This window comes from Uloborus diversus, chromosome 8 (assembly GCF_026930045.1).
Source record: "Uloborus diversus isolate 005 chromosome 8, Udiv.v.3.1, whole genome shotgun sequence".
NCBI classification, from domain to species: Eukaryota; Metazoa; Arthropoda; class Arachnida; order Araneae; family Uloboridae; genus Uloborus; species Uloborus diversus.
Window position 1 is genome coordinate 213,972 of NC_072738.1, and position 26,668 is coordinate 240,639.

The window sequence follows — 26,668 nt, forward strand, 5'->3', positions numbered from 1 at the left end:
TTAAAAAGAGAATTTGAGTTTTCACCATGTTTCTAATGAAGAACCATCGAGGCTTTTAGAAGGCAAGGCGCCTTGTCCGCAGCTTCATTGTTGACTTTACACGGGACGTTCGTCTCTATGATACTAGTTGTAAAAAAAATAATGAAAATACGATTATAAAGAGAGTATTTCGTATAAATGAATCGTTCATCATGCAATGCAATACAAAGACATTTTATACCCGCTGTGACGTCAGGTGAATACGGTACACACTTTAATTTGCAGTAGCGAATCGTATCGAGACATTTTGCTGACGTAGTTTAACTCGTCTATAGAAGATTTGCGCTCTCTATCCCTTTTTTTGGAGAAGATTTGTGCGCTGTACGTTCCTTCGTTAATTTTGAAAGCTGTTTACTTTTGTACTTGTGTCATATGCTAGTCTTATTAGTTAAGGTTTGAATGAACTGGGTATTAAGGTGGAATGAGTTTTCATGTTTTGAAATAGTCGACGTGTTCTTAAACAGGTATTCTATCTTGGAACATGGTTATTAATTCACGAAAGAATTCCATAAAACAAATGTGTAATGAAGAATTTTCTTTGATACTTTTTTAATGCAGAAATGAAAATCAGATGATATTTTAAAAGTAATAAGGTGTGATTTAAGAAAATAATTGAATGAGATTTTAGTATCAAGTTCCTATTATATTGTACACTTAAAAGGACTGAGAACTTCACTGACAACAAAAATCCACCTTGTTTACACGTTTGCAGTACTCATCAAAAGCACGTAAGTATAAAAAATTATTTTATACAATACTTTTTAGTCTAAAAAAAATTAATAATACGTTACATATTCACGAAGTTGGTTTAGCCTCAAGTTTCTTAATAAACAAAAGTATTTGAACTTACTAAATCTAAAAATAAAAATTTTCAATCTGCAGGGCTTAAGTTTTTATTTTCTGAAATTAGTAGGTTCAAGCTATTAAAATAAGTAGCTTCATGGCCACCAGCAGAGGGTGCGCTTGAAACCTCGTCCTGAATAATAGGAAAATAGTTTAAAATATAGTAAATTAATTTAATATATTTGTTTAAATATTAAAAACTTTTTTAATATGACAACTGTAAGGCCACAAGTGGTTCAGGAAAACGTTTCGTGATGATATTTTTCCTATTCATTTTACAAAGCAGTGTGATTCTCACAAATGATTATTTGACAAATTGAGAATCTTCTGGGCTCTGAGGATTTTTGTGACTCATCTACAATATGCTAAATTAGTCTCATGATACCTGTGGGCATGATTTCTGACAAGAATTGGGAACCCTATATTGGACAAAATATGTCGTGAGCAGGGGTGTTCCCGTAGGGTATACTCCATATATGCCGTACACTCTCAAACATTTTTTTGGCATATAGCGTATACTGTGAAGCTTCAAACATTTTCATATTAAGTATATCATCGCATACACCTATTGTGCGCAATGAATTACTGGGAGTATAGGGAAGACCGGGGATAGTTGGCGAACTTTTTAAACTCAATTTTTGTAAAGGTTGTAAATCAAGTAGAATTTTTTTTCTTTTATTGCTTGGATAGTCTGTATGGTATCAGCAACAAATTCATATTTTTGTTTTGACAGTACTATGCTTTGTTTATTTTTTACATAACTTTTTGTGAACCTTTGCAGAGTTCGCACACTTGCCCGTCACGGGGTAAGTTGGCGATCTGTATGGGGTAAGTGAGCGAATTGAGAAAAACCCGTAATAGACACAGAAAATTTCACATAAAGTCACACTGATGCTTTATAAATATGGAAGTAAAACTTACTAATGAATGAAATAAAGCGAAATTAGCATTGTAATTGCTTTAAAATTAGTTATCTTAGACCATATAAAAGGTTTAACTGATTTTAAAAGTGTAAATGCTTAAAAATGCAAACATTATTTGAAATGAACTATCTTATTTGAAATGAACTATCTTATTTGCTTTTGTTTTTCTTTTTTATGTTTCTTTCGCGTTTACATTCCTTTTTTCTATGATTCAGAGTAGAGACGTACCGAGTACTCGGTAACTACTCGGTACTCGGCCAAATTCTGATCAGATACTCGGCCAATACCGAGTAGTTGCAAAAAATTGAATATTGTCCAAGACAGATACTAAAATGTCTAAAAAAAGAGCAAAAACCACATACCTGCGAAGTTTGTCTTAAGCCATTTTCTCGTCTGAGTAACTTGAAAGTGCATTTAAGGATCCATACAGCGGAAAAGCCGTACTCTTGCGACGTATGTTCCAAAGAGTTTTCTCGGCTCTCGACTTTCAAAGAGCACGTGAGAATCCATTCAGACGAGAAACTGTACTCCTGTAGGGTGTGCGCCAAGAAATATTCCCAGTCTACAAGTCTGAGGCAGCACTTGAAAATCCATTCTGGTGAAAAGCAGTATTCGTGTGACGTGTGCTCCAAAGAATTTTTTTATCTGTCGACTTTGAAACAGCACTCGAGAATCCATTCCGGTGAAAAGCCGTATTGCTGTAAAACTTGTTCTAAAGAATTTACTTATCGAAATACTATGATTGCACACTTGAAAATCCATTCTGCTGAATAACCGTACTCTTGTGAAGTTTGACCTTAGGAACTTTCTTTTCTATGAACTCTGAGCGAATACATTCATATTTCTGCAGTGGCGCACCCACGGAGGGGGCTATGGGGCTAAAGCCCCTCCCAGAGGTCAGAGGAAATTCAGAAATAGCCATAACCTCCTTGACTAGACCAAAGAGAATGTCTAAAATTGCGTCTTTTGGCCTATAATTTTGGGCATTTTACAAAATATTTAAAAATTATTCTTCTTAAAATACGCCGCTGTTCTCTCTCTCTGTAAAACTCTTTTCCTAACAATCGATTTTTCTCTTCACAAAGGAGTCAGCCTCTTTCTTTAAAAAGAAAGTATTTGTTGCAGCTTTCTTTATTGAATGTTTTCTTCTAGTTTGAGCATAATTAAGTTGGTGTGTATCTTTTATGATTTGCAAATATAAACTGATTTTGTGGAAGTTGTTCGATAGATAGAGAGAGAACGTGTTGAGAACAGGACAGCGCAATTTATTCTTCCCTGAAATTTTATAAAGTTGGTATATAATTATAATAAAAACTGTGCAATAAAACTTTACTGATACGAAATAAAAAAAAAATCTACATACATCTGGGAAAGGTTAAACAAGAAGTTCTGTCTAGAACTAAATAAGCCTACTTTCCCGTATACCAATGTCGACTTTCAAGTATCTGATCAGTATTCTCAAAATTAGCTAAAATCGTAAATTATTTCAAGCAAATTTTTTTAATATTTTAAGCTGATTTCGAGAAATAAAGTATGCCTCGCTCATCTGAAGAAGTAGATACGTAAAAAATAAATAAAAGGACAAATAAAATAGCAGCACCTTTTAAACAAAGCAGCTAAATACATTTTTTCCATCAAAAAAAAATCTTCAACCGCTTTCGAAAAAAAAAAAAGAATTCAAAGTAAAAAAAAAGCTCATTAAAATAATCATACCAAAAAAAAAAAAATCGTTTGTTTTTCCCTTGTTGGCAAAAAAATTTTTAAGAATGAATTAATGTACTTTAAAAAATAAATAAAAACAATAAAATCTCAACTAAAAGAAATAATTTTCATTGTCGAAAAAAAAATCGTCTGCGCATATCTTTATATAGAAACATAAAGAACTCCGAATTTATCCGCCAAAAACTGAATACATAAATTAAAACTTTAACTTGAAAATAAAATCAAAACATATTTAAAACAATTATTTCACAGTAAAAACCATGGTTGTGGTGTCAGGATCGGAGTCCATCTGATTTTGGGACAAAAGATTTAGATTCGAGAGCTAAAAGTTTTAAATTCAAAGACTCGGAGTTGAAATCGGTCATTTCCCCAAAAAGTCCGCAAGTTTGCCAATATTTGCAGAGACGGAGTAGAACTTATTATTTGATACAGGAGTCCGAGTCAGAGTCGAATATCCAAGAGTCGGAGTCAGCCATTTTTCCTCCGTGAATAAAGTTTTGCCAAAGCTAAGAAGTCAGATTCAGAGTCGGGAAATCGGAGTCCGGGTAATTTTCGGGCACAGGAGTTGGAGTCAAGAGTGCCAAAATTATTGGAGTCGGAGTCGGGAGTAGGCCGTTAAGAGCTATTTCCAACAAAGTTTGTTTGAAGTAAATCCGCCTTTAAGTTCTGAATCTATATTGAATTTCAATTTCCCCGTAGGCGCTGATGTTAAGAGATTTGAACTGTTTAAAATTGAACGAAAACTTGTTCAAATCAAAAAGATGTTTTCGATACATGTTTTTCATCAAAAGCTTTTCCCTACAATGTTTGTTTGGAGCCACTTCGCCTCTAAGTTCAAGATTTATTTTTGATTTGAATTTTCCCGTAGGCGCTAATGTTAAGTTTTTTTGAACTGTTCAAAATTGAACGAAAAATTGTTCAAATCAAAAAATGAATTATGGGAATGAGATGTCCTTGCCGAGATCTTTCTAACAAAAAAAAAAAAAAATGTTCGAATCGGACTATTCATTCAAAAGTTATTAGGGGGGACTGTCAGACAGACCGACAGACAGATCGTCAGACATTTTTTCCCATCTCAATACCCTACTTTCCAATTTTTAATTTTTCAATATTTATCTAACTATTTTATTTATTTTTGACTTTTTTTTGTTTTTCGGGATATTTTTAAGATGCATTAAGCTTTCTTTCATGCTTTTTTTCTTCTTTCTCTGACTTTTACTGGGAAAGTAGGCTAAGAAACAGTAATTTTGCCTCTCTATTCACGTATCAGAGTTTCTTTAAAAAATTCTAGCCCCTCCCAGAAAAAAATCCTGAGTGCGCCACTGTATTTCTGTAAAGTTTCTCCTGGTGAAATTTCTCATCACTAATAGGGGGTTGGTTGTTTTCGAAATTTTAAAAGCATTTTTTCTGAAAGATCATGCTTAAAAACATAGGATTTAACCATTTTTAAAACAATTTGACAAAGTTTAATATTTTGTGAACAATTATTTTAATTGGTGATTAGATTGAAATTCATTTTTTATGCTTTGCTCATGACATCGCAAGTGATGAAATGCCATTAACTGATGTCATTAGCGCACAGTGCAAATTATCATAACCTGGCAACGCGGTTGACAGCAAAATGTGAGCATTTAGCGCGGCAATGGAGTAGCGCGCCAAAGTACTTCACTTGTGACGTCATAAAGACGACGCCTTACTTCGAAAATCAGACATTAAAAAAAGTTTTTAAAAAACTGTTGGGAAAATAAAAAAAATTTTCAGGCTCCATGTTTTTTTTTTTTTCGCTTATTCCGTCAATTTCATTGATTGAAAGTATTGCTTTTGACTGAAGGAAACAACACCATTATGAAAGTAAACAAAAGTCTAATCTGGTGAATCATCATACGCTTGTATAGTTTAAAATTCTCTTATGTATAAACTCTAAAGGAACACTTGAGAGTCCGTTCTGATAAAATAAAAATAAAAGAAAAAAAAAAAACCAGATTCTTGTAGAGTTTGTTCTTGGTATTTTCGTGTGTATTAACTATGAAATTTAGTTAAATTAATTAATTGATTTCATTATAACTTAATTATAAAGTCATGCTTTAAACTATTTAAAAAATAAATTGTCATAGTCAATATAAAACTAAAAGCAGTCACTAATAATAGTCCCATAATAAACTATTCCTTATTCAGTCTATTAATTTCTTCTGTTGTATATCGAGTAAAGTGGTACATCAGGCACCTTGATTTTTTTGTTAAATTATCCTGATATAAATAATAGCCGATGATCAAGTAACCCGCGTGTTTCAACAATGAAACTCCCGCCACGGCATGATAATTTGATAAAATGTTTTGGTGATGTTTGAACTGCAGGGAAAGGCTTTATTGCGACAAGGCTGAACTCGATCCGGTCACTTAACTGTTTTACTGGTAAGACTCATTTCAGGGGAATGATGAAACGAAAAAATGGTCAACAGTGAAAGCTACCTACTGGAGTTAGGGTTAAAATTTCAACTCTCAAACTATCATCAAACAGGCAATGGCTTCGTTCAAATGTAGAAGCAATTTTCACCCGTCATACCTTGACGGGCGACTTTCTAGTCTTTCAAATAACTGCAGATCAGAATGTGCTTCCAAACCTTAAAATATAACTGTCAGCTGGGTTATTTGAGAACAAATATTTCTTATATTGACAACATACTGTACAATTTAAATTCACATAGCGTATGCTACAAGACAAACCCTTCAACGAAATTGGTATCTATGTATCTTTGTGACATTAAACAGATTTTTCTTTGATATGTGATTGTCTTGTTTTTTAAATTTTTAACCGACTTCAAAAAGGAGGCGGTTATCAGTTCATACCGTATGTATGTTTTTTTTTTTGTTTGTCCACTCACAGCGTCTCACCTAGTGAACCGATTTTGATGATTCTTTTTTGAATGGATAGGGGATGGCTCAACTTAGGTCCCATTACTTTGTTTGACCATATTTGTTCTTTAGAAAAAAAGTTATGGGCAAAAAACAGTAAATTTCATGCAATATCCCTATTAAATGATTAAATATGAAACCCATAGTTATAAAAGTTTGGTGCCATATAACAGCAACATTAATAGTAATTGTAATGATAATTTTGAATAAAGGCTTCTCGGAAGCAAGCATCAAGTTTCTTCAGTGTCATTGCTCCATAGTGGTGGTAAAGCTAACCTGAAAGCAAGGTGATGCAGTGATCAGGATCTGCTTAGCCTTCACAATACTACCAGGTTATGTTTACCGCAACTATACAGGACTGAATCACAAGCAACTAGTACGCTGTGAAATGCAAATTAGTTAGGGATATTTAAATGGTTATAATTAAATTAACACACAAATGAATTCCAGAGAGGAACAAAGATACATTTTTAGTGCCAATCGCTTAAAGTTTAAGACGTGCTTATAGTTATTTTTTTTTTTAGTATGGAGCATTTTTAGGAAAAAAAAGGGTAAAGTTTCATGATGGTAACTTCTTATTTTTACTGAAATATATACATTTACACTAAAAAGAATGAAATAAAAAAATTTTGGAAAAAAATAGAACCGACTTCAAAATTGCTCTAAAAAGGGAAAAATAATTTTATTCTTTAAACACCATCGATAATACTTTTAAACATAATTTTTGAAGTTGGCGCAAAAACGATAGAAAAGATCATTCACCGCCATAACTCAACTACAACTATAAATTTAACCAGGCCTAGTTTCTTTACTACCACAAACATTATGCATTGATAACAGCATTATTTGAGTAACGATATAAATGTTTCGTTTCTAATTTTGGATGATTTTCTGAAAAAAATATGAACGAAGCATGGTTACACTGGATTTTACTTTTTGTTTTTGCGCCAACTTCAAAAATTATGTTTAAAAGTATTATCGATGGTGTTTAAAGAATAAAATTATTTTTCCCTTTTCAGAGCAATTTTGAAGTCGGTTCTATTTTTTTCCAAAATTTTTTTATTTTACGTGAATATTTGAAGCCTTAATATATTTTTTTTCACTTAAAAAAAATAATAAAATTGAAAATTAATTTGAATTTTGACATTTGGAATTTAAATTATGTTTTTCACAATCACGAGTGTGTGTCTGTGTCTGTGTGCAGGCATGTGTGCGTAAGTGTATTTTTTGTGTACGTAGGAGTGTGTAGATGTGGTGACTGGGTAGGTATGCATGTTTGTATGTATTAGTGTGTGTGTGTATGTATTAGTGTATGTGTAGGTGTGTGTGTATGTATTAGTGTGTGTGTACGTGTGTGTATGTATGTTTAGGTGTGTGTATGTGTGCGCGTGTGTGTAGGATATGGACGCAACCAGGTGACTGTTTTCGCTAGAGGAGCAACATCGAGAATCCGGTCGACGGTGGTGCTGCAGAGGGAAGCAGGGGGAAAATAAAATCATAGGACATCAAAACAGTCAAGTGAGAACAATAAGCAATGTGATTGCTCAAAAAATAAAGGCGAGACGAAGAGAAAAACTATATTCAAACATGTGAATAGTGCTTCTTTGACAAATTGATTTAAAACATTTTAGAAAGGTATGCACACAGGGTGGTTCAAAAAATATGAGAGAAAGTATTTTAAGTGCCTAATTTTCAATATATTGTTATAAGTATATAACTCTTCCATAGTGTAATAGCGGTATGCAAGTGCCATCTTCCGTTGCGCATAGAAACTAAATCGTTTTGCCGATTGGCTATCTGTTTATTCCAAGCCATTGGCATGAGCTATTAGTGTTTTTTTTTTTCTCCCGTGAATAAAACGGAAAACTCGAAATTTGTGACTAATGTCAGCCCCTCAATAAGCTGATCTAATGATCTAAAACAGCGTTTCTTAATTTGTTTGATAACTGGAACCCTTTTGAATGTTGACTTTTTTCGTGGAACATCTGCGTTTTCCTCAACAGTATTGTTTGTATGCAGCATCCTAAAATTGTTTCGTTTCAATAAAAGATTTTTTTATTGAAAGAAAATATTTTTCGATTAAAAAAAAAAGGTAATTTCAAACTTAACACAAATTTCTCGAAACATCTAGAACTCGTTTCAGACAGAATTATAGAGCTTCAATTTTAATGTCGTAAGTTTTTACTGTGACAAAAACACCATTAATATCAGGCTTTATGAATGAAAGTCGCATTTTCTGATCAGGTTCAGCACAAAGTCGGTAGAGATATTTAGTTTTTGTTGGCGACAGAGATTCAGTTTCAAGTAGAAAACATGCCACCAAGGAATTTGATGACAATTGAGAACATTCATCTTTTAAATCGCACCAGAATTTTACTGAACGGTTTTAAATTTCTGGTGCAGGGATCAAGTGCTGGTTCAGTAAATGAATTGTATTCTGGAGCGGACATAATTGAAGGCCATACATTAACAATAAATGGCTTTTTAATTCCCTATTGATATTTTCTCAGCCATTCATTTGAAAAATATTCATTAAACACTTCACTCAAACCTTATATTTGAAGTAACTAATTTCAACGTTTTGAAAAAAAAAAAAGAAACATGCAAATTTTGAGGAACCCTTGAGTTAACTCCATGGGAATCCTCGGGCTCCGTGGAACACAATTTAAGAAACGCTGATCTAAAAGATCCGAGTACATTCTGGCGAAGTATTTCCCAGAAGTTCCCCTCTGTAACTATTTTTAGTAGCAAAACCAGGAGGGTTTTTGAGAACCCATTCTGGTACAGAACCGTGTTGGCATACATTTTGTTTGAATTCATTGTTTCGACAGAGGAGTTTGAAAGTACATTTAAAATTCATGCCGTGAAAAGACAGTTAAAGTTTAATATTCAATGTACCGCATAGTCCGGTTATCCCCATCCAGAGACTCCAGTTTCGTTCTTGTCAGAACTCATCGGTCCGGAATAGTGAACAACCTAGCTGATGGCAGATGTCATCGCATTGAAGCTGAATCATGTCATCTCAGTTTCAATGGGATAACATCTGCCTCCAGCTCGGTTATTCACTTGAGTGGTACCCGCACCGCTTTGTACGTAGTAGAAAATTAAAAGGTCATTTGGTTCGCCTGTATATTTACAAATAATGGATAATGAATTTCTCGCCAGTTTGCTATGCTTGCCCATGTTACGGTTCCACGTTATGATAATTTGGTAATTTACTCGCCCACGTTGTGATAATTTGCTCGGTGAAAAATTCTTAAAATTCGAATAGAAAAAGAACAAAATCGAACTTTTGAAAAATCGCTGCGAGGTGCTCACCCCCATGCTATAAACTGTGCCAAATTTCATGAAAATCGGCAGAACGAGCTAGGCGCTACGCGCGTCACAGAGATCCAGATAGACTTTCAGCTTTATTATTAGATAAGATTCCTGACTGATGAGTTCTAATAAGAACGAAACTATTTTCTGGATGTGATAACCGGCCTGTGTTGTATATTGCATATAGTTCTGCCTTAGGCCTGGCTTACGGGTGGTAACTTACTGCTGCATGGAGGAGGAACTTACTTTTTTTTAAACTCATTGACTTAGGTCGCACGTAACTTATGGTTCACAGTCTACCATAAGAAAGCAGTCTTTGTTATTTCATCGTAAGCTATTTATAGTTTTGATTAACTAAATTAACATTGGGGATTTATATGATTCAATAAGCCTTTGTTGAATTAGCGATGGATCCACGCTCACACCAGCAACAATTAATTCTCTCTGAAAATCTGAACCCTTGTTTTGCGAAGAAGCATTGCATTTTTCTGTTTCGTACTAGATATTTATCTGTTCAAGATGTGGTCTTGCGTTTGCGTCGGTGTTTAAACTTCTGTTTTAGAGACACTGTCTCGAAATTCTTTTGTTGAATAATAATCCTAGAAACACTGGATTTTCCAACACCAACTGCTGTAACAATACTCCTCACAGTCATAGAAGTATGCTGACTAAGGGTAGCAATTCTAGTCCTTTTCGTGGGAGTAATATCCATTTTTTTAAAAAAAACGTGTGAGAAGCGGACAATTCACATAACCAACCACTGCAGCTGTGCAGTTCCTTCTATTGTCCGTTTTTCACGAGAAGGCATTTCGCCACGCCCCCTTGAACGCAGAGTTCCATTTTACGCGGGGGTGATCGGTACGCAATCCACGCACGTCTGAAGGAGACAACCAGACAGCCTTGACTTGAGCGTGCATTTTAATGTGCAAAAAACTCTTAGCGTCCTTTACATCTCTTGTTTCACTTGTCTGTTGTCATTTTAGTTATTCTTACATTTTAAAAACCGTTAAACCGCTGCTTTTACAAAAAAATAAATAAATAAATGTGACCTACTTCCCCCAATTAACTCTAATTTGAATTCCGAAACTTTGAATTCAAATTATGTTTTTCGCAATCACGAGTTGCGACAAGACCCTACTGATTAGAGTTATTGTTTCTAGAAACGGCTCCCCCCCCCCCAAGCATGTCCCTCCTCCTGGGTGGTTACGTGTGTATAGTTGTGTGTGTAGGCTTACGTGTGTGCACGTAGGCGTGTGTATGTGTGTAAAGGCGTGCGTACGTAGGGGAGTGTGTATGAGCATGCGTGTGTAGGACATTGACGCCGCCGCCGGTGGGCGGTGGTGCTGCAGCCCTGGTCCAAGCTGAAAAAGGAACCGTAACGTCAAGGACTGTCAAATGAGAACAATAAGCAATCGTGATTGCTCAAAAAGAAATGCTATGATCCGAATATACCTTCCGCCGAAAACAGCGAAATAGAATCATCGAATACCACGTGACGAGGGAGGTGTCAAATGCCTTCTTGTGAGAAACGGACAATTCTCCTTCTCTAATTTAATCAGAACTCTACTCCAGGAAACAGTCTCAAATCATGCTGAAAGTGGCGTGTTCCACCCGTTCATAGTTTGTACATGAGAAGAGTACCGGGCTTTATAGTCCAACCACTGATTGTATGTAATTTTCAAACGTCCAGACAAGACAAATCAATTGAATGAGGAGGAAAAGTAAAATTTGATGCCTTTATTCTGCTCATTTGAATGAGATTTTGCTTCTGCAAAAGCTGGCATCGGTAAAAAATAATAGATTCGTCCAATTCTGGCTGTAAAACGGATGTTTGTCTTTCCATACAATCCGTGGTCAGACAGTACTTTTGACATGGAATGTGATATAGAGCCTCACTGACAGCCTTATCTAGACTTGCCAGCCTACACACTGGGTGCCTATCTGTTTTTTTTTTTAATATTTTTTTTGAGGGCATTAAGGTCTTTCCAGATTGCACAAAGTGTCTTTTCCATCAAGCCTCTGCTGACAGGGGCGGATTTATAGTCTATTCAAGGGGGTGACGGTTGAAAATCGTAAAAGCTATTCTTCCCCCTAAACCCGTCATGTAGGTTGGAAGGGAGTCAATCCCCCCCTTTATCCTGTAAATACGAATCGCCCCCTATTGCCCCTCACGAACTTATCGCCTCCTTGAAATGTCAAATCTGCCCTTTGGGGGCTATCCCCCCCCCCTAGGGTTGGAAACCATTGTTCTAAGTCATAGCAATGTATTATCATACCAGTATAATGCAGTCTATGGAAGAAAAAGGGTTGAAGACACATACAGAAATATAGAAATTATCAAAGTTCAAAAAACGGGGAGGGGCGAGCTTAGATTCAACTTAAAAAGTGGGTAACGGTGTCTATCCTCGACTATACTAACTGTCTAAATTTCATTTGAAGTAAATTTGTGGAATAGACTTGATAGAAATTAGTAGCAATTGCTAGTAATTCTATATTATTGGTTTTAGAAAATGACGGTCACGGAGGAGCTGGTCGCACCCACCGCCCCCGTAGTAAATCCGCCAGTCTGCTAAACACTTACCGGATTGTTTGGACCTCTGTAGAGGGGGATTTAAGTCAATCCTCTTCTTGTACTCGACTTTTTACGTGTTAACAGATTAATGGATATTGTCTGGTTCGGTCAGACGTCGGAAATAAGCAACTAGAACAATGACACTTAAAATGTTTACGCAACTTCCATAAGTGGCTGGAGCACCAAAAGAGTAGGAGGTGACACGCGGGGTGGGGGGCGTGGCAAAATTTAGGTTGGCGGTGCCCCTAAAGGTGATTTTATTATTATTATTATTATTTTTTCAAAAATTGGGCCATATTTTATTTTAACGATATTATTGATTAAATGTTCTTCTCAACAATTGGGGCAGGTGAGCACAGTAGATTATTTCCTTCCAATTCAAAGTTCTCTTTTAATTTTAATGAAAATAATAACGCGAGAAAAATATAAAACACGAATTTGAGTCAAATTCTTTGTTTAAACACTTGGATTTTTCAATACTAAGTTTTTGATTGGTCGATAATTTTGAGCTTAGTAAAGTAAGGGGCTTGAAGTTTTGAAGGACGCTTTGGTTTTGAAAATGAGTCCGCCTCCCCTGCCCCCGTACAAGCCCTCTAAGCAACGTTCCTTTTGTGCTGAAGAGTATAACCATAAAAACTTTGTGTCCTCGAAATTCTAAACATTTCACAAGGATTATTTAAAAGCATTTACGTGTCTGATTAGTGATTTGTATGTATTTTTCCCATTGTTCAGCGAGAACTGAAGTAATTATTTAACCCGTTGCCAAAAGACAATAAGAAATTCTGCTCTAGCATTCATATTATATCTAAAAATACTGCTTGTGGTTTGATTTCCTCAAGACTTCAATGAAAACAAAGGTTTTACTAATGAATTCATGCATTTTAGCTTAACCTCATAGTGTATATAAATACACCATATTAAAAATAGGTAAATAAGGCTATCAACGCGGCTAAAATTTTAAGCGATTCCATATTTATTCCGTTGTTATCTGTTGTCGGCAAGGATGAAGATAATAATACTAGTAGAGAGTTAATAAATTTCGTGTTTGCTACAGAGGTGTCCTTCGTTCAAAGCTTTCCTTGAAGTTACTATGGATATTAGTGTCTACAAACAATCAATTTTTTCAGCAATGAGTTTCATATTTTAACATTTAATTGGGAAGTTACTGAGCCAAGAAGCAAAAAAAAAAAAGGAAAAGGCATTCTGTATGCACTGATAACCGCCTCTTTTTTGAAGATGGTTAAAAACAGCTCGATTTCTTAGCAATTATAAAGCTGTGTATTGACTAATTTATATGATGCATCTTGAAATTAACTTTTTTTTTAAAATTATTTTTCTTGTTGCATCGGTGATTCCTTATAACTTGAAAATTGTATAATGTTTGTTTGTAAATCTCATAAACCGTTTTCCTTTCTTTTCAGGGCCTCCTGGAGGGAAAGCAATCGGATATTATCATAACAAATTTCTGTAATCGACCTCCACTTTAATTGGATCCGCCGCATGCATGTTCGTCAAAGAAAGTTTTTTTTAAAGATTCACTGCAGTTTCAATTTTGTCAATTAAATAAACTACTAAATAGAGCTGATGTACCAAACTAAGCAGAAAACTGCTGGAGAAATCTGAAAGGGCAGACTGCGACGATCCCGGAAGCTGCTTCTGGACATGCAGTTGGTAAATTGATAATTACGTTGAAGGAACATGCTGTGAGGTATATTTTCCAAGCAGAAAACTATTAGGGATATGTGAAAGTGCAGAGTGCGACGATCCCGGACATAAAATTGATAATTACGTTGAAGGAACATGCTGTGAGGTATATTTTCCAAGCAGAGAACTACTAGGGATATGTGAAAGTGCAGGGTGCGACGATCCCAGACATAAAATTGATAATTACGTTGAAGGAACATGCTGTAAGGTATATTTTCCAAGCAGAAAACTACTAGGGATATGTGAAAGTACAGAGTGCGACGATCCCGGAAGCTGTTTGTGGATATGCAATTGATGAATTAAGTTAAAGAAACATGCTGTGAGGTATATTTTCCTGTAAACTTACAATTTTGCGAAAAATTATTTTCTTGTTAGCTTGTTTGCGAACGTGTTCTCCAGTGTCTTACAACTGAATGCATGAACAGGAGAAATTCCGTATTGTGGAAAGAATATGTTCTTCTGAAGGTTTTTCAAGGAAATTTACTACTGCAATTTCACTTAAAAAACACTCGAAAATTTATATTGGCTTAAAATAATGCTACCGTCACGTTTGCTGTAAGAAATTTTTCGATCCCGAAACCCTGAAAAAGCAGTTGAGTATAGTCACCAATGAAAATCGTCCTCCAATGAAACTAGTTCTTTGGAATTTTTCCGTCCACAATCCTAACACAGCACTTGAGAGCCAAACGAAAACTTTATTATTGTAGTATTTGTTCGAAAAATTATCTGAAACACACACACACACACAAAAAAAAAAAAAAAAAAAAAATCCGAATTCATACTTAAAAGAAACCATTTATTCTAAGCATTTTTCTAAAACATCTAAATAATAATAAAACTTGAAAATGCAATTTCCCGAGGAACTCAATCACTCAGCAACTGTAAAGCCGCTCTCAATAAACCCTACTGACGAAAAATCACATTCTTGTACATTTTGTTTGGAAGAATTTTCCGATTTATCAACTCTAAAAGAGCACGTGAAAGTACATTCAGGTGAAAAACCAAATTCCTGTAAAATATGTTCTAAGGAATTTTCTTGCCTATACAAATTGAAACTGCATTCCAGAGCTCATACTGGAGAAAAACCGTACTCTTGTGAAGTTTGTTCTAAGAAATTTTCTCAAGCAGGAAATCTAAAAACACACTTGAGTACCCATACTGGAGAAAAACTATACTCTTGTGAAGTTTGTCTTAAGAAATTTTCTCGTGCAGGATATCTAAAAGCGCACTCGGTAATCCATTCTGGCGAAAAGAAATACTCCTGTGAAGTTTGTACTATGGAATTTTCTCGATTAGGTGGTCTAAAAAGGCACTTTAGGATCCATTCTGGCGAAAAGCCACACTCCTGTGGGGAGTGTGGTAAGAAATTTTCTCGACTAGGACAGCTGAAAGAGCATTTGAAAATCCATACCGGAGAAAAACCATACGCTTGTGAAGTTTGTTCTAGGAAATTTTCTCGTGAAATTTGTCTAAAAAAGCACTTCAGAATTCATACTGGAGAAAAACCATATTCTTGTGAAGTTTGTTCTAGAAAATTTTCTCTTCTTTCGACTAAAAATAAACACTTAAGAATCCATACTGGAGAAAAGCCGCATTCCTGTGAAGTTTGTTCTAAGAAATTTTCTGAGCGAGCAAACTTAATTAAACACTTCAGAGTACATTCTGGTGAAAAACCTCATTCCTGTGAAGTTTGTAGTAAGAAATTTTCTTGCATATCGCGCATGAAAGAACATTTAAGAATTCATACTGGAGAAAAACCATATGCTTGTGAAGTTTGTTCTAGGAAGTTTTCTCGCCAATCAATGCTAAAAATGCACTTGAAAGATCATTCTTCTGAAAAACCATACTCATGTGAAGTTTGTACTATGGAATTTTCTAGACCAGGAGATCTAACTAAGCATTCGAGAATCCATACTAGAGAAAAAGCATATTCGTGTGAAGTTTGCTCTAAAAAATTTTCTCGACTTGCTAAGAAAAAGGAACATTTAAGAATGCACACTGGAGAAAAACCGCATTCCTGTGCAGTTTGTTCAAAGAAATTTTATCAGTTGGGAAACCTGACTAGCCACTTGAGAATCCATTCTGGCGAAAAGACACATTGCTGTCAAATTTGTTTGAAGAAGTTTTATCTCCCAGTACATTTGAAAACACATTTGAGAATCCACACTGGAGAAAAACCTTTCTCCTGTGAAGTTTGTCCCATGAAATTTTCTTATTTAACAAGCCTAACTAGACACTTAAGAACCCATTCTGGCGAAAAGCCATATGCTTGTGAAGTTTGTTCCAAGAAGTTTTCTGAATCGGAGAAGCTAAAACAACATCTGAGAATCCATACTGGTGAAAAACCTTTCTCCTGTGAAGTTTGCTCAAGGAAATTTAACCAGTTTAGCAACTTTACAAGACACTTAAAAATCCATTCTGGAGAAAAGACACATTGTTGTGAAATTTGTTTGAAAAGGTTTTCGCTGCAAGTTAACTTAAAATCTCATTTGAGAGTCCACACTGGAGAAAAACCATATTCCTGTGAAGTTTGTTCCCAGAAATTTTCTTATTCATCGAACCTCAGTAGACACCTAAGAATCCATTCTGGCGACAAGTCCAATTCTTGTGAAGTTTGTTCCAAAAAGTTTTCTCGACCAGAAGAGCTGAAACAGCATTTACGAATCCATACACTGGAGAAAAACCTTTCTCCTGTGAAGTTTGTCCCATGAAATTTTCTTACTTAACAAGCCTAAAAAGACACTTAAGAACCCATTCTGGCGAAAAGCCATATGCTTGTGAAGTTTGTTCCAAGAAGTTTTCTGAATCGGAGAAGCTAAAACAACATTTGAGAATTCACACTGGAGAAAAACCATATTCCTGTGGAGTTTGTCCCATGAAATTTTCTTATTCAACAAGCCTAAAAAGACACTTAAGAACCCATTCTGGCGAAAAGCCATATGCTTGAGAACTTTGTTCCAAGAAGTTTTCTGAATCGGAGAAGCTAAAACAACATTTGAGAATCCATACTGGAGACAAACCTTTTGCCTGTGAAGTTTTCTCAGAGAAATTTAACCAGTTTAGCAACTTTACTAGACACTTAAAAATCCATTCTGGAGAAAAGACGCATTGTTGTGAAATTTGTTTGAAAAGGTTTTCGCTGCTAGTAAACTTGAAATCTCATTTGAGAGTCCACACTGGAGAAAAACCATATTCCTGTGAAGTTTGTTCTCAGAAATTTTCTTATTCATCGAACCTAAGTAGACACCTAAGAATCCATTCTGGCGACAAGTCCAATTCCTGTGAAGTTTGTTCGAAAAGTTTTCTCGACCAGAAGAGCTGAAACAGCATTTAAGAATCCATACACTGGAGAAAAACCTTTTGCCTGTGAAGTTTGCTCAAAGAAATTTAATAAGTTTAGCAACCTTACTAGACACTTAAAAATCCATTCTGGAGAAAAAAACTTATTCTTGTAAAATTTGTTCGAAAAAGTATTCTCTACCAAAAAATTTAAAAGATCATTTGAGAATCCACACTGGAGAAAAAATCATATTCCTGTGAAGTTTGTCCCATGAAATTTTCTTATTTAACGAGCCTAAATAGACACTTGAAAACACATTCTGTCGAAAAGTCATATGCTTGTGAAGTTTGTTCCAAAAAGTTTTCTCGACCAGAGGAGCTGAATCAGCATTTAAGAATCCATACTGGAGAAAAACCATTTGCCTGTGAAGTTTGTTCCAAAAAGTTTTCTCGACCAGAAGAGCTGAAACAGCATTTCAGAATTCGTACTGGAAAAAAACCTTTTGCCTGTGAAATTTGTTCAAAGAAATTTAATTAGTTTATCAACCTTACTATCCTGAAAACACGTTCTGTAGAAAAGTCATATGCTTGTGAAGTTTGTTCCAAAAAGTTTTCTCGACCAGAAGAGCTGAAACAGCATTTAAGAATTCATACTGGAGAAAAACCTTTTGCCTGTGAAGTTTGTTCCAAAAAGTTTTCTTGACCAGAAGAACTGAAACAGCATTTCAGAATTTGTACTGGAGAAAAACCTTTTGCCTGTGAAGTTTGTTCAAAGAAATTTAATTAGTTTATCAACCTTACTATCCTGAAAACACATTCTGTAGAAAAGTCATATGCTTGTGAAGTTTGTTCCAAAAAGTTTTCTCGACCAGAAGAGCTGAAACAGCATTTCAGAATCCGTACTGGAGAAAAACTTTTTGCCTGTGAAGTTTGTTCCAAAAAGTTTTCCCGACCAGAAGAGCTGAATCAGCATTTAAGAATCCGTACTGGAGAAAAACCTTTTGCCTGTGAAGTTTGTTCCAAAAAGTTTTCCCGACCAGAAGAGCTGAATCAGCATTTAAGAATCCATACTGGAGAAAAACCTTTTGCCTGTGAAGTTTGTTCCAAAGCGTTTTCTCGACCAGAAGAGCTGAAACAGCATTTCAGAATCCGTACTGGAGAAAAACCTTTTGCCTGTGAAGTTTGCTCAAAGAAATTTAATTAGTTTAACAAACTTATTACCCTGAAAACACATTCTGTAGAAAAGTCATATGCTTGTGAAGTTTGTTCCCACCCTGGATTAAATCGATTTTCCTGTGACCTTGGTTCTGTGGAATCTTCTCGTGCAGAAAACTTAGTAGAGCACTCAAGAATCCATTCTGGAGAAGATCCATATTTCTATGAACTTGGATTTAAGGAATCTTCTTATGCAGAAAACCTGTTAGAGCATTCAAGAATTGATTCAGGAAAAAATCCACCGTCCTCTGAACTTGGCTCTAAGGAATCTTCTCGGGCACAGAACCTCATTGAGCATTCAAGAATCGATTCGGGAAAAAACCCACCTTCCTGTGAACTTGGCTCTAAGGAATCTTCTCGGGTAGAGAACCTCACTGAGCATTCAAGAATGGATGCGGGAAAAAATCCATCTTTCTGTGAACTTGGCTCTAAGAAATCTTCTCAAGCACAAAACCTCATTGAGGGTTCAAGAACTGATTCGGGGAAAAATCCATCTTTCTATGCACTTTGCTCTAAGGAATCTTCTCGGGCAGAAAACCTCATTGAGCATTCAAGAATCGATTCGGGAAAAAATCCACCTTCCTGTGAACTTGGTTCTAAGGAATCTTCTCGGGCAGAGAACCTCATTGAGCATTCAAAAATTCATTCTGGAAAATTTTCATTTGCCTGTGTAGTTTGCCCCAAGAAATTTTCAAATGTAGCAAAACTTATAAAACATTTAAGAGTCCATAATGGAGAAAAACTATTTTCTTGCAGTGTTTGTTCTAAGAAATTCTCCCGAGTACGAAAGCTTAAAAAGCATTTGAGAATCCATTCTGATGAGAAAACATATTTCTGTAAATTTTGTCCCAAGCAATTTTCTCGTAGAGGCAAACTGTGGAAGCACTGGAGAAGCCATGCTGAAAGAAAACCCTATATCTGTGAAGTTTGCCATGACAAATTTTGTCAACAAGGACATCTAAAAGAGCATTTGGGAACCCATGGTAGAGAACAATCATACTCATGTGATTCCGACTCTAAGGAATCTTCTGGTGCAGAAAACCTTTTAGAAACCTTTTAGAGCATTCAGGAATCAGTACAGGAAAAAATCCATGTTCACCTAAAGTTTGTCCAAAGGCATTTTTTAACGTAGCAAACCTGAAGGATCACATCCGAATTCATACTGAGGGAAAACCATACCCTTGCGAATTTTGTTCAAAGATATTTTTTCATCTAACAACTCTAAATGAATACTTGAAAATCCATCCTGGCCAAAAGTCATATTCTCGTGAAGTTTGTTCGGAAGCATTGTCAGAGCCAGGAAACCTACAAAGACACTTGAAAACCCATTCTGGGGTAGAAACATATTCCTGCTCAGTTTGTTCAAAATCATTTGCTGACCGATCAAGTTTCCAAGCACATAAAAGAAGCCATCCTGGCCAAAAGCCATATTCTTGTAAAGTTTGTTCTGAAATATTTTCTGAGCCAGGAAACTTACAAAGACACTTGAAAACCCATTTTGGGGTCGAAACATATTCTTGCTCAGTTTGTTGTCCTGCTCAACCTTTTCATTGTTTACAAGACCTGCAAATTCATAAGGGGACGCATGCCGAGAAAGGACCATATCCTTGTCAAAAATTGTGCCAAGAAATTTGCCCTTTTTAAAAACCTGGAAATACACTCGAAGATCCATGCTAACAAAAACTTCTAGTTCTGTGAAGTTTATTCTATGAAATTTTATCGCCCTACAAATGCTCTTAGAAATACATTCTGGTGAAAACCCAGAATACTTATATGGGTGTATAAAGTACCTATTCCGTGATGGGTGTAAGGTATCTATTCTATTTTGGGTTATCTTTTTCGTGAAGTGATTAACAATATGAAGGGTACAGGGAAAATACCTCGTCAGTCAAGAAAAGCTAATTTTGAGAAAAACGCATTTAAATGCTCGACGAATGGGATCCCCCCCCAGTACCATATATTTTTGAACAAATATTTCAGCTGACTTATGGAGTTCAGTCAAAAGATGATAGAGTGTTCGAAAAGGATACTTTAGTAACCACTACACTGCATCATTCTTTCTTTCTTTTTTTTTTTTTTGTAAAAGCTGACTGACGGGGTTTTTACCCTGTACCCTTCATATGCATCAGATTTCCATCATCTGAATTATCTACCCAGTAAGAATTGAGGATTGCAGAGAAACTGTTTAACTTTTCTTCATAAGGAGAGTCAAAACTCTGATTATTAATTTAAAAAAAAAATACACTTTTTTGAAAAAAGTGATTGCTTATTTTTTCTGCACAAAAATAAAAGTGAAATTTGTTGTGTGAAATTAATTAAATGTTTTCTAAAACTTAATAATTTCATTTCTCTTATATCTCAAACTTAAAGTCTTACTACACGAAGCAATATCCATCAACTCCAATTGAGGAGTTTAGTTTCAAAACGGATTATGTCCAGTTTTGGAATTGTCTTTTTTTCGTTTTCAGGATCTCTAATATAAGCCCTGTCGACCAATAAATAGGGTCCGATTTAAGAGTACGCTCGTGAAGCAAGGGCTTTAGGACCTTGGGGGGGAAGGGGGGGGGCAACGAAAAATTACAAAATTTTTTTTTTTCATAATGAATGTTTTCGTTTGTTTTCCATTATAAAATTTTTATACATATTTTTTATTCTAGTGAAGTTTAAAATTAAATGGTTATTGCTGGCTCTGTTTCGACTAGGTTTATCAGTTCAGCGGAAAACTCTCTCTTACGGAGTGAGATAACTATCTGGAGTGACATCTAGCGTAGAATGAGACCACTCAGATATACGGAACTCCGTTCTGGTTCTGAGCTCACTATTACTGCTTTAATCTTTTGTAATTGTTTATTTTTATAAGTTTCAAATTGCAAATACATAGCTGTGGATCTTCATTGGGGGCTGGCTAATTGACTAGATACAAAAAGTACTTGGCGTGTTGCAACAACACATTCGAAATCAGGGAGATTTAATAAATACAAAATCATCTATCGCTGTGTGCATAAGATAGACAGAAGGGTTTCTGGGGATGGTCCTTCAAAGCATTCAGGATGCACTGCTAAATTGACAATTACAATACAAAGGCAAGTTACTTTCAATTAAATGTATATATAATATGCTTATTAATATATGTTTATGAAATCCTTCAGCAGCTTTCATTAAAAAAAATCTCGAAAGAGTGCTACATGCAATATATCAACAGCCCAGTTATCTCATCCAGAGACTGCGGTGTTGTCCAGTACTGGACAGCGGGGTGGCAATTTGATGAGAGAATTTGTATTACATTTCTATACACAACTTTTGTTAAATAATCTTTCTTGGCAAATAACGACTGTGGTTGTTTTTGAGGAACGGTTTAACAAGAGGTTTAACTGTAGTTCTGCCTTAGCTCTGGCTTAAGGCAGTAACTTAATACCCAAGAACACCATTGCTGGGGTTTCTCGCTGGTTTTCTAAATTTAATTTAACTGCCAGTCTTTGGTACTCTGAGCATCAATAATAGACTATTTGCCTCCAGCATGGTTATTGACTGTTCCAAACTGCTGAGTTCATAACAAGGACAAAACAGCAACCTCTGGGTGGGATAACCAGGCTGTCTGGCAGATATGCATGCAAATTGCATAAATAAGACCAGCCTGGTTAGTAGTTTACAATCCAATACCAGTTTCTGGTTCTCAATTTGCCTTTTTATTTAATTATTTTGAGTTGATAAGGATAATGATGATCTTTTCTTGAAATTATTTTTGAGCTCATAATCAGAAACATTGAACCATAATTTGGTTTTTAATTTTGATAATATAAGAACTGAGGGGGGGGGGGGGAGAGGCAATTTAATTTTTAACGTGGAAAGTAAACTTTTGAGTATTAAATATATGTTATACAAGTCATAAAACCTATCGACACATGATAAGGTATCATGGATCATTTTCTCTTGAATTTCAACATTAAGATTTTTATTTTTAATTTAAAAAAAAGATAGTAATTTCTTAGCTATGAAGTTTTAAGCTATTTTATTTCTTAATTAATTGGTTAATTACACGTCAATAGGTGCACTGACTGATTACTTTTAATATCTTCTTCTCACACACTAAAAACAAAGCTAAACTGAATTTCTCAACAAAAATGTAAGTTTTGTTTCATGAAATAAACAATAAAATAGTGGTGCCATCTAATGTTCACGAAAGAATTAGCACGTCATGACCTACGTCACGGAATTCGTGGCTTACAGAATTACCGCTTGGGAACGGCCAACTAAAGCCCTCGAACGGAGAAGAAGTAGCGACATCGTTTTCCCCCTATTGTCTGGTGCCGCTTCCGATTCTTATTGGATGTGACCGATCACCAGGGGCGCCGACTTGCAAAAATTATTGAGGGGGCTAGACATCACCGGGGGCTTAGGGGGTTATGTACTTCCACGGAGTTCCCCCCCCCCCAAATAAAGGTCAGATTTTTGTTCCTTGAAAATGCCGATTTACATATTTTCTGGTGTGTATAATTTAAACAAACAAATGTGATATGGCGTTTTCAAAGTAAAACAATCTAAAAATTGGTATACAAATTTTCTGTTTCAACTAGATCATGTCACTTGTTTTAATAAGAGACATTTTTTTGTTCATTTTTACGGGGAGTCGTGCAGTGCCGTAGCTAGGCATTGAAAAAGGTAGGGCACTTGACTTGCATAAAAGGGCACTCCCAGAGACGCGGACTAAAAAAAATATATTGTGTGTGGGGGGGGGGCATACCGGAGGGTCTTGCAGCGGGAAATATTCTAAAATTTAGATGAAAAATAGTGAGTTTTAAAGCATTTCAAAGTTATATAATGAACATTAGAACCCCGAAAACTCGACAAGCCTGAAACATTTTTTGGCTTTGAAAAAAGGAAAAAATAAATACAAACATGCACAGTATTTTTTGTAAAAAGGTAATTTAATTTACACATGTTTTTTTAAGACCAGTTTTTTTTTTTTTTCATTAGTGATATCGGCTAACATACTCATATATAACGCAAATCTCTCAATGTCTAGGTCATTTTTGAAAAGCAGTTGATTTTTCAAAATTTGTTTCACCTCTGTTTAACAAAAGCAAGCACTCTTGTTCAACTGCAATAACCTGTGGGAGTTCAGTTGATGTAAACCGCCCAATAATGCAAGATTGCGCCATTTCGCAAACCTCATCAATGTATTGCCTTGTAGTGCTTTGGGATTTCCTATTCCTATTCCTATTCAGAGTCACAACTGACTACAACTGTATTTATGTCGAGGACTGCATACTAAGTGCCTTGCCTCCATTATTTTATATACCGATAGATGGCAGCACCATCACCGGATTGAACAGTTATGAGAATTTAGAACTAGTCCAGGAGCTAATAGCTACCTGGTGCACCCCCAGAGGTATTGTTTCACTTGGAGGACATTGAGATCACGAGCATATTTAACGTCGCCCAGTCCCCTTTAATGACGACGGTGGATCTTCGACCATCGAGGTTCGAACTCAGGACCCTCCGGCCCCGAATCCGACACTTTACCGATCGGGCTACCACGGCCCCTTTGGGATTTTGAAAGTGTGCGGTGAGCTGGCTTCGTTGTTTTCATACTTCTTTGGTATACGTCGATTCTGAGGAAACGAAGGATGTTGAATTTGTTCATTTTGTGAAGGTTTTTCTTTTAAACACAATACCCAAAAGTATTCAAAACTATCACGCCTCTCATTTAATATACAAATCAAACCCTCGTATATTTTTTCCAGATCAACAACACTTAGATGAGCGCGTCGCATCGCTGCCCACCAGCAACTGACTTGACCCGTAAGTTCGCGCACTGGGACAAATTCTAAGTGTGCTTGCAGCACCGTAACACTATCATTATTCACACCACTCGTTTTCAGTTAACCTGCTTACTACCGCAATAATTATTTGTTTTAACTTGTTACTGAATGTATTTTACAAGAAAAGCTATCTTCAAAGAAAGAAAATAAAAGTTAAATTTATGAGTTTAGAAAGCATAATATAACTAATAATTTTCTTGATTTATTGGGAGGGGGGGGGGGGCTCTGCCGCCTCAAAAATATTTTTGAGGGGGCTTGGACCCCCTCAGGCCCCATGGAGTCGGCGCCACTGCCGATCACGTGGGTAATCATTTGACATCTTGGGGCCAAAATACGAGTGCTTACCGGTCTTTTAACATTGCGTGCTCTCTATTCTTGCTCATATTTATTTATTTGTATATTTATTTCTTCGTTCATTTTAGCATCTACTTACTGTGCCGTTAAGTGCGTGAATAGGGCAGAATCGGGCACCAAATTATATCGTTTACCTAAAGGGAAACGAAATACAGAAAAACGTAAAAAAAAATCTGGGTGCATTGAATCGGCAGAGATGACTTAACTTCTTTTAGCTCCCCCCCCCCAGTGTGCATCCCTATATAACTCAATGTTTTTTGTATATATTTTTAATATTTGTTTGTATTCAAACTCACGTTCCCAAACGTATCGTAGTTTAAAATATTGCATTCCTTGAGTTTTTCTTTTTTACTGTGAGTTCTTGTTCATTTCTTCTTTTAGGATTATTTTAACAGGATATTTTTTTGCTATTTTTGGTGTTTCATAAAGTATTTACTGTAACCTTTCCGTGTAAACAGGCATTTATTAAATGGCCAGTTCCTTATTTATTTATTTACTTTTCTTCAACAATATCGATATATTTGGCCAAAATTTAAAATTCAAATTATTTCAGCGCAGTTAATATTTAAAACTTTATCGTCAATGCTTCTATTTACCTCAGATCTGTAATCGGAATGCTTGTTTAGTGAATTCGGGAAAAATGCCAGTGAAACGAAAGCAACATTTTGAAACAAGCAACTATTACTTTTATGTTTAACGGAATTGTAAGCATGCATTAATGCGCAGTACTAAATCAAATAACACAAGTAATGAATTCATCATATGTATTTTAAAACTTTTGTTTAAAAAATCTTAAGCTAATTTACTTTTATTCTATGATTTTGTGAGTTAATATGACAAATGTCTCCTTTTATTTATTGACATTTAAAAAAGAAAACAATCAATTATTCACGGACATTATGTTGTTGAGAGAGTTGATGTTGTATAAAAACATTTATACTAATCCAATATCTTACATTTTAACAATTTTGCAATATAAAACTTGAAACACGCACCGTATTTTGCTGTGTTATTTTTAATGAACATGCTACTTTGACAACATTTATTTGATTTTATTAAAAGGCAGAAAATCTTACTTTGCATTTCATTGCGTTACTCATTCGAAGTTCTATTTAAATCTACTTTGTGTAGTGAAACTTTAATGCTGAAGACGAATGATTATATTTTAAATAAATGGTTAAATATAATTATAAGTTTTCAAAGAAGAATTCAATCCTTGAAATAAATAGCGAAAGTTTGTTTTAATCCATGAGTTTTATGGATGAAAAGAACGCCGCTTTATTTTTAAATACTACATTGTTTTCAATTGGAAATTTCATTTCAGTTTAATAATAAAAACTAATATTCTATACAAACTGGAACTGCAAGTATCATATTTATGTATTGGTTATGTTACTTTAAAATTCAAAGAATCAGTAGTTTAAACCCTTGTAACATAAAGCTTAATTTTGTGTTTGTGCGATAAAAAAAAATCTACTTTTTGGTTATTAAGGTATATCTGCTGCGATTAATCAATGGATGATAAATTATTTGTGCTATTCTGATAACTCATACAATCATAATATCTATTCTTTCAACACAAATATCCTATTTCCATGCTTTCGGGAACGAGACTAAAAAAATATTTCGCAAAAGGATCGAGAATTTTTGTAAAACATCTTTGCACATTAAAATGCTTTGATATAAAAATTAGTTTCCTTATCAAGTAAAAGTTTTAAAAAAGTTAATGTACATTTAAATTTTTGTTATCTCGAAGAATCTAGGAATATTTATTAACAAGGAGTTACTAAGAAATCACTATTTCATCACAGCAGACATAGGAAGACCTTAGGTGCCGATTTACACGGTTCCCGCTTTCGGACATGTGACGTCATTTTGAGCTCGAAAACCAGTTTTCGCGCCTCCAAAACCTGCCTGACTTCGTCGGGAATGGGTTGTGGATCGTCCACAACTCCAAGTCAGAA

The 26,668-nt window shown here is 35.3% G+C and overlaps 1 protein-coding gene across 1 annotated transcript; it reads left to right on the top strand.

Annotated features, from left to right (window-relative positions):
• The first annotated feature begins 378 nt into the window (after positions 1–378).
• Positions 379–19,490, top strand: LOC129227857 (zinc finger protein 271-like). Its single transcript, XM_054862473.1, has 3 exons — positions 379–767; positions 13,752–16,226; positions 19,398–19,490. Exons 2-3 carry the CDS (start codon positions 14,880–14,882, stop codon positions 19,488–19,490), a joined length of 1,440 nt encoding a protein of 479 aa, XP_054718448.1. The 5' UTR covers positions 379–767; positions 13,752–14,879.
• The last annotated feature ends 7,178 nt before the right edge of the window (positions 19,491–26,668 follow it).

What these genes read in the sequence shown, in the direction of transcription:
- LOC129227857 (XM_054862473.1), top strand. Translation starts at nt 14,880, where the DNA reads ATGCAATTTCCCGAGGAACTCAATCACTCAGCAACTGTAAAGCCGCTC. An exon ending in AAAAACCTTTCTCCTGTGAA is followed by an intron (nt 16,227 to 19,397) that starts GTTTGTCCCATG and finishes TTTCTCGTAGAG; the next exon opens with GCAAACTGTGGAAGCACTGG.